Raw genomic sequence first — 15,116 nt, forward strand, 5'->3', positions numbered from 1 at the left:
CCATCTGCTCCAATTCATAATTGCCCAATCGTTCCTCCAATTCTCTCTTATACTCTGCCTTTTTCTCATCCTCTTGTAACCTTTCCACTCTCCTTGCAACTACTCCTTCCTCTCGGAGGAAGGTGCGACCAGCAATGTAATATGTGACAGCATATCATGTTTGTAGGAATTTATTGGGAGATTACATCAAACTTCCTTTCACGATAACGAAACGATTTATACATTTTGTACAATAAACGTATCAGTTATTAGTAATATAACTTTGGGTAGAGGCAAGCTTACAGCACTACCGTGATGAATCACTTGACCTCACCCCTCCCCCTCACTCATCGGTCTCCTCACCCCCACCTCCCCACCTCGGTGGCCTCTGTATGGTGTGATGTTTACTAGGTGCTTCGGATTCACTCGTCACAGTTTCATGTTCACAGTGAGGATGGAGAGGCGTCATCACATTTGTCCGTGGGTGTACCTGGCCATCTTCCTGTTTCTTCACTTCAGCAGGAACTATGGGTCATCTCCCAATGACCGGTTATGAAAAATAAGACCTATCCTGACCATGCTGAAGGAGTCGTTTGCCAGGCTTTTCCAACCATTTCAGAAAGTGGTTATTGAAGAGCTGATTGTGTTGTTCTTGGGCCGCGTAGCATTTATTCAGTTTGTGCCTTCAAAGCGTCACCATTTTGGACTGAATTTCTTTGTCCTCTGTGACTGCCAAACTGGATATGTGCTTGATGTAATAGTTTATTCAGCTACAGATGTTGATATAATTAGCGATGATCCCCGTTTCTCGTCATCAGTCGTAAAGGTGCTCATGAACAGGTACTTCAATGAGCACCACATCCTGAACACTGACAATTATTACACTTCCCCCGCATTGACCAGGAATTTACATGAACGTGGTACTGGGTCCTGTGGAACTGTTTTGCAGGAAGAAATAATTTTCTATCTTTCCCAGAAAAAATGGAGAAAGCTGCCCTCCTGACCCAGAAATGTGGCAACATGTTAGCCCTTACATGGCACGAAAAGAGTAAGGTTAACATGTTGACCACAGTTCTTAAGGAAGTTATGGAGGACACAGGCAAAGCAGACTACTGGACCAGGGAACCCGTGTTCGAGCCCAATACTGTCAACAACTACAGCATCAACATAAGGCTCGTTGATAAGTCGGACGTGCAGACTGGGGCAGTTGAATGCCTCCATAAATCCTGTTAGAATAAGGCATTCTTACATCTTGATATCGCCGTCCTGAACAGTTACCTACTTTTCAAGCAGGTTTGACTAAGGAATCTATCTCTGGAAGAGTTCGAGAGAGACCTGGCATGTGAGCTGCTTGCAAGGTATGCAACTGCACAGTTGCTAGTTGGCAGGCAAAGGATACCAGCTGGTGATGGTAGACAGGCTGAGCTGCATTTTGTATTTCCAGCATCATCGTCATGTTGACGTAGGCCTAACACCTGCAGGTGGTCTGGCCTACAGGCACTGTCTTGTCTGCAGCAAGACAAAACGCCGCATCCCCACGCGGAAGGAAACCCCCTACCAGTGTGCCCAATGCAAGGTCTCGCTATGCCCTAAATGTTTCTGTGAGTACCACTCAGATGCCCAAATGTTTTTTTTTTTTTGGTTTATGAGAAAAGTGAGCAGGTGTGCACAGGTGTTTCTTTGGGGGGTTTATGAGAAAAGTGAACAGGTGTCTACAAGTGTTTTTATTTTTTGGTTTACATGATAAGTGAACGGGAGTGCACAAGTTTTTTATTTTTATTTATGAGAAAATTGAACAGCTGTGCACAATTTTTTAATTATGATAATGAATTGTTAATGGTAATATGTGATGCAATGCATGAGAAATATTATGAGTAACCCTACCTGATGTATGAAAGAAAACCACCAGTGCATGTAAGAAAATGACATTATTGCGTACAACGTCTTTTAATACTTACTCTTGAAATATTTGCAAAGATGTGATATGAAATGTATTTGTGACTTGAAGTACAAATTTTATAAGTTGTGTAGAACATAAGCAATATTTTCACGATGAATGGGAAGAGTAAAAAAAAAATTATGACCAAGTGTATACTTCATACTCAACTCTCCTGCGTGCAGTATGGTAAGCAATGTTTTTTTTTTTTTCAAATACAATAAACCATAATTGTGATATGAAGTACAGTATAAGTACTGTTGAACATAAGGGAAGTGTTATAACTAATGCCTGAAAACAATCAAGAAAAGTATACGGCGTAAGTTTTACCACACACCTATGGGGCATAGTGCCACCGTTACTGCTGGAAAATCAAGGGTGAACCAAAAGGACAAGGTGATGACTCATCCTTATGACGGTGCCTGTGGGCAAGTAAATGAGAAGTGTAAAAATTTAGGTGTTTGTGGAGGAAGGCCGGCCAGTGTAACAATCACCACTCCAGTCAGTGCTGCCAATGCTAGCCAGGTTCGCCCAAGCCACAGCCAGCAGCCCACGCTCGGAAACTCCCCATAAAATCATCGACAACCACTCACCTTCTACTCGTCCTTACTCAACAGCGCGACAGTCTGGAGGCCTGGGGATAGTTTCATTTGTAAGAAAAAGAGTTTGTGAGTAATATGGTTTTTCAGTTACTTCTCTAAAAGATATACTTTTCCAGATAATAAGGTTTGAAAAAGAGCTACAGTATTTTGCCAGAAATGCCCATAGTGAGAATGTGCCAGGCTGAAAATTAACCAGGCATTTGGGGGCTAAAGAAACAAAAATCAATAAATATCACAACTTCTTCAGTAAAACAACACCATTATCAATTTATATCGCTGTTTTTTAAAAAGAAACACTCCACTGAAAGTAATTTACAAGTGCACTGGTCAACAGTGCCACACTGAGATATGTTTGCTGCACTCTAGTGCTGGTGTGATTCATCCCTGTGTTCTGCTCCAGCTATATTCGGCTTAATTAAAAAAAAAAATAGTGTTATCAACATGGATTTTAATATTAGCAAATACTAAATTCAAGCATGTTATCACTGCAATAAAATATCCATATATAAATAACTATATAGTGTGAAATGATAAAAAAAAAATATATAACTGAAAACTTAAAAAAAAAGTGTTCTCAAAAAAAGTTACGTGATGGACAAAAATGGTTTTCAGTTTCCAGTTCAGGGTCCAGAAATATATAAAAATTGCATGAAAAAACAAAACTTTTTTTTTTTTTTTTTTCAGTGTATACCTGTGTAGTCATTCAGGCTGACAAGAGAAAGGGGAGGGAACTTAGAGTGGTATAAATATCTCGGCTATCTCACATCTTGTTTAGAAGGCCTTTGATGCATGGTTGTAGAGGTACAGATATGCTTGTCTTGCTCTCCTCTAGCTGCAAGTCTGCTTCACCGGTATTAGCTTTTGTTCACCATTAGGATGGTGTTAGATATGGTTAACTAGTTCTAATATTCCTACCTTCTTTGTAAAGATTAACGGTAGATGTTTGTATCTGTTTCTTGACACAGCCTTTGCTTCCCCACTTATGGAGTGACCCTCTCACTGATCGGTCTTAACTGTCTTATCCTGGGTATCTTGTCCTTTGCTCAAGTTCTCTCTTTCTTCTCACTTCCCCATGAGGGAGTGGTGGTTACTATGGTGGACACCCTACTGCCTCCTACCCCTTCAGGGGAGGAGGGGAGATGGTACTGACGGATCCTTGACTGTGTCACAAATTGACTGTCCCCCGACTGATCAGCTTTTGACTCGTACTCCCCGTGATATTTCTGTAAATAACGCATCTTTGGTTGTGCTATATACTGACGGTTCCACTCCCCTGACAAGTCATAATTCTTTCATTATTACGATGGTAATTCATGTGGTATTGGTGAGGTGGAACAAGTGAAAAACTTGATAAGAGAGACCCACTTAAGGCTTTTACTTCCTCTCAGGTAAAGGACTTGTTGAAGCTGTGTAAGATTTACTGTTATGATGTCGGGCAGAGGACCCTGGTGTCCATGAAGTCTTGCAAAGGTGTTTTCACCTGTAGGGATCTCATAGCTATGGAAAAGAACATCATACGTGAACATGCTCAGCAGGATGTAACTGATTTTAGATTTATAAGTCGATTCTCAGCGAGTAGAACTAAAACTATCCCCATTATCACTTCACCTCTTTAGTACTTTATATTTAAAGGTGATAAACACATGAATATAAATAGTATGCCTTCTTTTTGTACATGAAGTAGCCTACAAATATCTAATACAAATAAATATTTAAGATAATACAAAGAAAAGGCCACATTTTACCACTTGTTACTAAAAATTTGCAAGATAAAAATGTTCTGTTTAGAAAGAAACTGTAGAATTAATGCATATGTATTTATCAGAACAAAAGATTATTGCTCCCCATACTAAAAACTTGTAATTAAACTCACCAGCCAATATGGCTGGCTATTGCATGCCTTCACTTGATAGGCCCTGCCTGACCAATAGCCATATATTTATCTATCTGTCGATCTACTGCCAGACGCGGTAATCCCGTAAGGGGTGGCCACAAACAAATCGCCTCCATGTCACCCTGTCCCATGCTATTTCACTGCTCTGATCACACATTCGTCTCTCATATACCTCTACACTCCATCCGCCCATCTCATCCTTGGCCTCCCCAACCCTCTTCCCTCCTCTAGTTCACTCACATACACTCTCCTCATCAGTCTCTCGCTCTACATCCTTCTCCACATGGCCAAACCATCACAATGTGTTTCTCCTAACGCTTCCCAACACATCCATATCCACAGCACAACGCTCCTTCACTTCCTCATTTGTCAGTGTCTCCATGGACTCCACATGCTTCTCTCAAAAAACTCATTTCTACTGCTCTTATTCTTGACGTGTATCTCTCCAACAACGTCCAAGCCTCACTTCCATACGTTAGAGTTAGTATCACGATACTCATGTAGTAACTTTTTCACCTTCACGCTCACTTCCCTGTTTCTTATCGCTGCTTTCAAATAACAAGGAACCTTTCTTCCTTGTTGCACCCTTTCAAGCACTTCACCCTCTGGACTTCCATCCTTACTCATCACACCATCCAAGTACCTAAACGCACTCACATTTTCCACTTCCTCTTCATCTAGCTTCACTGTACATTCAGTGACTTCATTTCTCTTGAAAACCATAACATTCTCCTTTAGATTCCGTTTCTTACACGCTCTCCCAGAGACATTCACCAGGCCTTGCAGCTCCCCTTCGTCTCCACTTAACACAGTATCATCTGCAAACAACAGCACAAGCAGTCTCCACACACTGCCCTCTCTCACTAGGGTCGCCCCAACATCCACTGCCCTACCTTGTATCTCTTTTATATTCACATTCATATACAGATTGAACAAGAATGGAGGCATGACACATCCCTGTTTCAATCCAACCCTCCAACTGAAAAATTCACTCAGTTCACTGTCCACATGCACTCCAGCTTTAGCACCTTCATACATACTCTTCACGGCATTGAACACCTATCCGTTTGCTCCATATATTCTTACTACTTTCCACAATCCTTGTCTATCCAGCCTGTCATATGCTTTCTCCAAATCCAAGAAGGCAGCATACAACTTCTTTCCCTTTCTCTAGAAACTTTTCTACTAAAGACCTAGGAATGAATGCCTGATCTATACAACCTCTTCCCCTCCTAAAACCTACCTGTTCTTCTCCAACTAATGCCTCTGTTATTTCTCTAATTTTGTCACTAAGTATCCTACCATAGACTTTTCCTAATACACCAAGAAGACAAATGCCTCTATGATTACCTGACAATTCTTTTTCCCCTTTTCCTCTGTACAGGGAATACTTATACCTGACTTCCTCCCTGACTTAACCTTCCTCCCAGGCCAATGTGCACATCTTCCACATCCATTCTACTACTATCTCTACCTCATGCTCGAGCATTGCACCAAACACTCCATCAATTCTTGAGGCTTTCTGGTATAGGTAATTACTCTGTATTTCGACTATGGTACCCTCGCCCTGCTTTATTTCGGAGCCAGATGATTACCCTAACGTTGTGTATAGGTAGTCACGGCTCCTTCATTACTTCTGTGTAACTGGGCAGTGCACTACATAACACTGTTTGGCTTGACACTTAGGACAGTTATGTGTTGGTTGCACTACACGTAGTGAGTGGATGGTGGGAGCCCCACCACCTATTAGGAATATATATATATATATATTTTTTTTTTAATAATCCCGGAGTGAAAATTACTGAACTGAAAAATCACATATAAGGACCAAGCCATAATATCACATACCTGCATAATTATACAGATATTGGATATGTGGTTCATCAAGGAAAGCCCGATGATAATCGCAAATATAGTCAGGAAAATCGGACTGCTATTTTGTTAATCCTGCAGGGTCCTCCTTGGTATTTTGTCTGTTGCTCTTCCATTCCACATCATAAAGTAGATCATGTTCACTATAAGAAAGTGAATGCCCGATCATACATCGCCCTTATCATAAAACATTTAATCAAAAACCCATGATTGAGACCATGTGTTGTTTCATTCAAGTGTTATGCAAATGCAGGTTAGGAAGATGCCCTTCCTGGAATATATTACCCACAGGTCACTCATCTACTGTCTTTTATCGCCCATCTCTGAGTCAGTGGGTGTTAGAGTCCTTTTACCTTAACCTGGCCTTCACATCCATCTTTTTGCGTCTTAATTCACGTAGGTCAGTGTCAGAATAAGACGATACTACGGCTCTGCATCCTGCATATAGCACTTCTTCATGATTAGCACCATGTCCTATTGTTAATCTATTGTTTCAACCAGACATGTCTACAAGTCACTTTCTTCAAGTCTCGAGTCAAGTCTCGAGTGTTCCTTGTCAAATCTCGAGTCAAGTCTCGAGTCTTTATCGTCAAGTCGCAAGTCAAGTCTCAAGTCTTTAGTGACAAGTCACAAGTCAATTCGAAAGTCATTTTTGTCGAGTCGCAAGTCAAGTCTCGAGTCCTGTTCATAACAAGACCTGCTCATAACAAGCTGTGTTGATTCAAGAATTAGATATGATAATGTTATCAATGCCCCATGAATTTTTACAACAGTTTCTAGAGCTACTAGTAATTATTTCCCTCACAGGGTTAAATATCATCTGGATGTAGCCAGAACAAGATATGTATTTTACTTCTAACCACCTAGCAGTTAAAAATAGTAAAACTAGGAAAGACCACCACCTTCATCTTATAGTAGCTGCATCTCTCTCAACCTTAGTTTTTAGTTATACCTGTTTTCAACCCATTCTCACAGTATGGCACAGTAATGTATATATGATCTATGAAGTATTCAATACTTTTTACATAATGGTGAAACTGAACGCCATCCCACAGCAGCCTACAGAAAGGGAAAACTATCTTTACTTAATAACAGTGATGTAACATACTGTATAATTTGATATATAATACCTTAAAATGGTCTTACTTATCAGAGCTTACTAAAAAATATTTTCAGTAAGTAAACAAGGAGAAACTGAATTCCAATGATTAATAAACAAACACATATAAAATCTTCAGAAAGAGAACAAAGTTAACCTGCAAGTTATTATTCTGTTCGGGTCTACATGTCAGTTTTGCTGCTGTTGCACTTCAAAAATATGAGATTACTTAAGTTCTTGTCACTTAGTCTTGCACGATGTGGTCTCATAAGAATATCACCATGACTGAATTCAATCGGTGCACTAGATGCAGGAATACAAAGGACCCTAACAGGTACTTGGTATAAATGAGGCAGATGCACCTGATGAAACCACCAGTAATTAAGAGCACCATTAGCATCACAGACTTGGCTCTTGGTACATAGTTCAAGGTATCGAGCAAGTTGACCCTGTACACTGAATTTGTTTCTATCTTTTTGACATTCTTCACGACGGTAACTTGCAAAGAGACGAGGGGTCTTAAGTGGCTCATCTTCTTCAGTGTCCTCTTGCAAAAGCACTGGGTCTGGCTCTGGAAGCATTCCTACTTCGGCCTCGACCATACCTTAAAATTAATGCATTAAATTATATCATAATAATGTCACTTACACAAGCAGTTCCTACATACTGGCGACCACCAGCTGCCAACTCAATCACTCAGTGTACCCAGTAATTTTTAGATTAGATTTGGTTAGGTTAGGTTCAGAAAACAAAGACTGGCGCCTGGCGGTCACATCGTAAACTTTGTACACCAAGAGATATTACCGAGAAGTTCTTGAACTGCATATAGTTACCAGGTACTAGTTAATAATCCTATATGGTACCTAAAATACTGACTCCCTTAGTAAAAGCATCTCCCTTATACTCTAGATTTTTGCCCATTTCCCGCTTTAAAAAAAAAAGAAACTTACCTCTGAGGGTGTGTTTTGAGACGTCGCACGAAGTTTGATGTAGTAGCGTTTTTTCTGTAATTTTTTTTTTACATGTTGCACAAATGGCACTCCTTTTGTCCAGTGAGGTTTCGAAATCCTTATATGCAAACAGAATTATGTTAGGTGTTGCCGCAGCCATAATGTCGACAAAAGTAACAGATCAAATCAGAGCGACAGACACAAGGGAGAATGACCGCACCACAAGGTTGTCATCTATCACGAACGACAGACTGCTAGCAGAAGTTGCAGTGTGCGGCGGCTGCAGCCTATGTTCTCAGATGATCGTATTTTCATTCGATTATATTACTCTTGTGTTGCTGCCAGACGGCATACCCTCAAATGATGAAAATATATGGTATTAAATCATTCTCTTTGGAAGTATGTATGTCACACATATTATTTCAGGTTAATCATGATCGTATGGCTGGCAACTTGGCAGTGCGCCTGTAAGTGGACCTGTCTGGATCCTGTCCATACGGAACAATTTGTCTGGAGGAATCAGACGGTTTATTTATCCAACTCCTATACTAAATACATTATAATGATTTTACCAAGACTCGAATCATTTTAAACCAAGTCCCAAGTCAAAATAACTGCAAGTCTCGAGTCAAGTCACGAGTCTTTATGACCAAGTCTCTAGTCAAGTCAGATTACTCTCGAGTCCAAGTCAAGTCGCAAGTCATCAAAAACAGCGACTCGAGTCGGACTCGAGTCCGAGTCACAGACTCGAGTCCCCATGTTTGGTTACAACTCAGCATTCAAGATGGATAGATGGAAATTTTAGGACAAGTTAGAGTAAAAAGGGTATAGTAGGTGTGGGGATGGGGGTGTAAGTAAGCATGATTGTAGGTGTAAGAGGGTGTGAGTGTAGTTATTGTGGGTGTAGGTAAGTGTGGGTTTAGGTGCAGGTGAGTATAAATTTGAGTGATGCTTTGATGGTTGTGATTGTGGATGTGGATGTGGGTGTGGGTGTGTTTGTTGTGAGGTGTAGGTAAGTGTGGGTTTATATGCAGATGAGTATATGTGGGTGTGATGCTTTGATGGTTGTGATTGTGGATGTGGATGTGGATGTGGGTGTGTTTGTTGTGAATGTAGGTGTAGGTAAGTGTGGGTTTAGATGCAGATGAGTATATGTGGGTGTGATGCTTTGATGGTTGGGATGTGGTTGTGGATGCGGGTGTGATTGTAGTGAATGTAGGTGTAGGCAAGCGTGGATTTTTGTGGAAGTGAGTATAAATGAGTGAGGGTGTGATGCTTTGGTGGTTGTGATTGTGGATGTCGGTGTGAATGTGGGTGGAGGCAGGTGTGGGTGAAGGTGGGTATAGACGTTTCAGTGGGGATGAGGATGTAGGTATGGGTGAGAGGTGTGAATAAGTGTGAGTGGGTGACAATGTGTAACGATGGATAACAGTGTGAGTACGAAATGTGATTGAGGGGATGTAAGTGAGAGGTATGAGTGTAAAGGGAAAAAAGAGAGTTGTTTTGCATGACTAAAGAGATAAGAGTTATGAGAAAAATACTTGTGATCAGCTGAGAGATTCACATTGTCTGTACATAAATAGTTCATCCTCTATCCTTGGACGGGAAAAAGAGGCTAGGCTGATGATGATGATGATATTTTCTTCCTTCCTTCTCCAGAATGATTTTCTGTCGAATGAGGGTGTATGTGAGGGATGTGTAGGTGTACATATCGACTAGAGTAGGTGTTTTGCATGTGCACTTGGGGAATAAGTATGGTGGGAAAGGTGGGACAGAACTTTGGTGTGCGTGTGTGTGTGTGTGTGTGTGTGTGTGTGTGTGTGTGTGTGTGTGTGTGTGTGTGTGTATGTGTGTGTGTGTATGTGTGTGTGTATGTGTGTGTGTGTGTGTGTGTGTGTGTGTGTGTGTGTGTGTGTGTGTGTGTGTGAGAGAGAGAGAGAGAGAGAGCAATATTATTGTAAACCCTGTCGTGGACGCGTCCTTTGTAGTATTTATTCCAACTAACGACAATCAGTATCGTTCAGCTGTGTCATTAGCCACATTTTCCTGCTGCCATTTTGACAATAGAAATTTCAACACCAATCACGTCACGGGAAGCCTCGTGTCGCGACTGGTTATGACCGCTCAAAGGGCAGGACGAAAATACCGCTATAGTGTGAATACGGTCACTGTTAACCCTATCATGGTATGGGACATATCTTATTCGCAGGCCAGCTTAAAGGGACCTGTGGATATGAAACAGGATAATTAACTCTTTGAAGGAGGGTTCGAATAATAGGCATTACCTCTTGCACAGATTACCCTTCTTGTTATTCTTCTTATCTTTAGATGGTTTTATTCATATTAAGAGAGATAGTTCAGTTGAAGTGGTTAGATTAAGCCTTCATTAATTTCTTTAATATGAGAGGGATTTACTTAGCTGCATAAAATCATCTGAACGTGAACAGAAGCGTTGCCAAGGCTTAGCAAACCCGTCCCCGGCATTCATTTTAGTGCTGACATATAAACACAATCGGATATCTAGTCAAAGATGTCACATACCAAATTTGTAGTAGATCAGGTGAAAATTGACAATTTTATGCCCATTTGAAGCTTTAGGCCCGACCCACCTGCCATTGACCCTTTTACCGCAAGCTGGGGGGTGAACCCCCTGATGGGAAGAGGCATGATATAGGAAGCAGATTTGAAAGATGCACCATTAGGTTTAGGTTTCATGTCTATATAACTAATTTGAAAGTAGTTATGGCGACAAAAAATACGCATCCCCGTTATTTAAATTTTGGGGGCCTACAGCCTGGGCCTTGGCCCAATTTGGCCCAATATTTAATCAGGTGATCAGAAGGCCCTAGCCCATCATCCGTGTAATTTTAGTCAAAATCGCACCAGTAGTTTTCACGAAAAATTGTTAACAGACAGCCAGCCAGCCAGAAAGACAGACAGACAAACAAACAAGCAAGCAAACAAACAAACAGAGAAAATGAGTGAAAACAACACCTATCCCAGAGCCCCTCCAGGGCGGGTACGTGTAATAAAGACGAAGCAGGGGACTTCAGGGGTTCAGAAGATTCGAAGCAGGATGCTGAACTCAACAAAGGAGGCTTCGAACAACCGATAATAACACCTTCCATGTGGTTGTTTTTTGTACCATGTTCATACTCTTTCCAGGGGACATATTGAACTGTAGGTTAGGTACAGCCTTTATTAACTCATTAACCGATAAATATGAGAGGCCTTTCCTAAAATTGACAAAAGCGTCTGGATGGGGAATATAGCAGTGGAAGGATCGAATTGCTGAAAATTTACTACTTTCTGTCACAACGTTTTCATGTATTTTATTCAAGTTGTCTCCAGACATTATTAAAACAGATCGTGAGAGAGGTTTCGAACTGGAGGGGTTCAACAATATAGCCTTCCTTAGCCCATCCAACTGAAAGGGGTCTTTCTTAAGCTACAGTATATTCAACCATATGGAGGTCGACTGGATTGGAAATCGTCTGTAGTTCGATATTTGTCTGGCGAAGTGTGACCTAGTGGCAAAAGTGCGCGTAGGCTCCCTTGTATGAATACAGTATATCTTGTCCCCTGATAAATAATACAGTATTTTACAATATGACTGTGTGACTGTCAGGTTTATTATAATAGTAACAATTGGACAAAGCATATCAGAGAATGAAAGCTCACCTACTTTGTAAGTTTTTTGTATTTTAATCTCCAGAATAACATTTAATGGCTTCTGGATACACCATTATTAATGGTTCTGTCATACATAGTACTTTTTCTTGCACCTACTGTACTGGTACACGACACATTATTATTACGGAAGAAAGTATTAGTCATCAGTCGATATAAAAAGCTATCTATCTGTCTATCTGTAGCAAGATGCCATAATCCCGTAATTTGTTTTTGAGTTTGTTGTTTTACGAGGAGGGGTACTAACTCTCCACCAACCCATCTGCTGACATATAGGGACGTTTGGGTTGGTTATATGGTTACCAACCAGCGTTGCAAATTGTTTCCTGGCTTACAGGAAGCCACAATGTTTGTCACTTAATGATATGCCACCTGAAAAGAAGTGACAGGAAAGATGGGAGATATTGGAAAAGAGGTGGGCAGACACAGAAAAAGAATGATAAAAGTGAAGGAAGAAGTAGGCAGCACTGCATCAAATGAGTACAAGAACAGAATTTGTGACCACTAGCTTGGTGCCGTCAGACGCCTTCATCTCAGCAGACCTTTCAAAACTGCATCCACCCAGAACGTATCCAGCACCCCGACACATTCCATCACATATTATGTCTTTGGACAGACTCTCAGATACACTCCAGACACACCCAAGAAGCAAAACACCCGCACCTCAGATACACCCCAGGCATCATTAATACTCCCATCCTTCAGCATCCCACATTTGTGGCTTGTAACATGCCAGGGTTCATTATTCAACAGAGTACAATGACTCGGTAAACGAGTGACCCAGTATAGGGACACTCAGTCGATTTGGGTGCCAGTGTGTGTGTGTGTGGGGGGGGGAGAAGAAAGAACCGTGTCTGCCTTAATTTTACTTGTCATAAGTCTAATATGTACACTCCTAAGCTGGCCTTTCATTTATATCCATTGTATCTCATAAGGTTATTGTTAGATCAAATGCCTGAAAATGCAGTTCTGTTTTAGAACCTTCCTCGTAATCATATAATGAAACTGCAATTATATTATCTGTGGCAAAGCAGGGCTACATAACATAATCTGAAGGCTAGCCTGATGTTGGAAATGATACTACCGGTATATAATAGATGAAAGGTGGAGGATGAGGGTTGAATGCAGGCTACGATGACAGGCATTTGGGGAGGTTGGTCTGAGAAGAAAAACCAAGTAAGCAAGCAGAATCACACAACAAGACTGACAAATCTTGGAATCAATCACAAAGCTCCATTGTTACCATACTTAACACATTCTGTCAAAATTTTCTGCCCAGCCCTCTAACGACGATACACTGTGTGTGACGGAAAAGGAAAGAACTAGATATTTGTGCCAACCACTAAGTCGGTAGAAAGGATGGGGACATGGGAAGAATTAGTTGGTAAGGGATTGATTTTCAGTTGAAGAAACAAGTATCGGGGCTCAACCCAACATGCGTGGGCAGTATTTAGTGGCAAGGAACAGTCACACACACATGCAAGTGTGACGGAGAAGGAAATCACCCAAACATTCCCCCAGAATACCACACACAACCATCGATTTACATTCAGGTCCCTATTTTCAGTTCCAGGTAACGGAAAAACGTAACGAACTTAACAAACTTGTTTAGTTTTGGAAATCTAATATACTGTACTATAGCACTAGCTGTGTGTGTGTGTGTGTGTGTGTGTGTGTGTTTTGGGCAGCCGAAATTACACATTCAAATCGCACCAAAATTGGCACTAAAATTGCAAAAAAATTCGTTTATGTGAAAAAACTTGATCCCATCACGATTGAAATACTTTTACTGTATTTAATGAGTGATCACATTTTGACCAAAAAAACACAGCTGCCGGCGCCCGGCATAGGATCTCCGTAGAATTTTTTGTCCATAGCTATAACTAAAATATAGCAGCGCGAGAGTGTACCCATACTATATTATTGTACTCAGATAACCATACTTCATAACGCCTAAACCCCCTTCGCAGGAGCAAGTGCGAGGGGCCCGAAGGGTCCACGAGCACTTGTGTTTATATTATTTTACTTTATTTTTTTATTTTTTCTCGCCAAATACAGAAGTGGCTGAAGTGGTGGCGTTTCTGCTGGGCGAGCGGAGCAGCTACATGGTGGGAGCCTGTGTTGAGGTGACGGGAGGATACGGCATGTGATCACCATACACATCTTTCTCTTCCCTAGTCAAAGGCCTTGTGGAGGGATTAAAAATGACTTCATCTATATTAACTAAACGATTGACGCCAATTCGATGTTTTGTCGTTAAACGTGGATTTTGCTCTCCCTCCCTTCGTTTAAACTATGTTAAGTTCTACTTACCTTTTGAGAAATAATGTTCAGGTTTAAAGGAATACAACATCCACAACCAAGACATGATTTATGTGCGGCATAATGTATCTGCTTTAGCAAAAACAAAATCTTTTACAAAATACTATACACATGTGAAAGAAAAGGAGGATTGCATATATCATAGGATTTTGAAATCACTAAATAATTATAATATAATTATTACCTTCCCCAACAAAGGAAAGGGCATAGTTTACTTGAACAAGGATGAATATGAATTTAAGCTTAATCATATTCTCAGCGACACCTCTAAATTTAAGGTCATTAATTTTGATATTTCTTCTACCATCCTTAAGCATGAATATAAACTAAACAGATTGCTACGAAGTATTAAAGATGAAGTTGATGACACTACTAATGACTGTTACTTGGTGCTGCTATAATGTGTGGTCTACCGGAACATTTACACTATAGCGAGTGGTCTAATGGGACATTTTAGAATGTAGTTCAATAGGACAGAATAGAATGTTAGGTTGGGACAGAATAGAACAGTTTAGGTTAGGTTGAGTTAGGACATGACAGAACCTTACCCAACCTAACCTAACCTATCCTATTCTATCCTGTCCTGTCCTATCGTAGCCTAGCCTAACCTAACCTAACCTAACCTAACCTAACCTAACCTAACCTAACCTATCCTATCCTATCCTGTCCTATCCTATCCTAACCTGTCCAAACTTAACCCTAACTTATCCTATCCTGTCCTATCGTGTCCTGTCTTAATCTATACCTAACCTAACCTAACTTAGCCAATCTA

At 40.7% G+C, this 15,116-nt stretch overlaps 1 protein-coding gene across 1 annotated transcript in view; it reads left to right on the plus strand.

Moving 5' to 3' along the window:
- The window catches only part of LOC145394510 ((3R)-3-hydroxyacyl-CoA dehydrogenase-like), a 55,295-nt gene extending 41,090 nt beyond the window's left edge, over positions 1–14,205 (plus strand). The window contains exon 6 of the mRNA XM_080268354.1: positions 14,081–14,205. Within this exon, the coding sequence (XP_080124480.1) occupies positions 14,081–14,172 (92 nt within the window). The 3' untranslated portion in view covers positions 14,173–14,205. The remainder of the gene's footprint in view (positions 1–14,080) is intronic.
- The last annotated feature ends 911 nt before the right edge of the window (positions 14,206–15,116 follow it).

The sequence above is a fragment of the Coenobita brevimanus genome, chromosome 27 (assembly GCF_032717465.1).
Source record: "Coenobita brevimanus isolate Jiangsu-jjx chromosome 27, ASM3271746v2, whole genome shotgun sequence".
Lineage (NCBI taxonomy): Eukaryota > Metazoa > Arthropoda > Malacostraca > Decapoda > Coenobitidae > Coenobita > Coenobita brevimanus.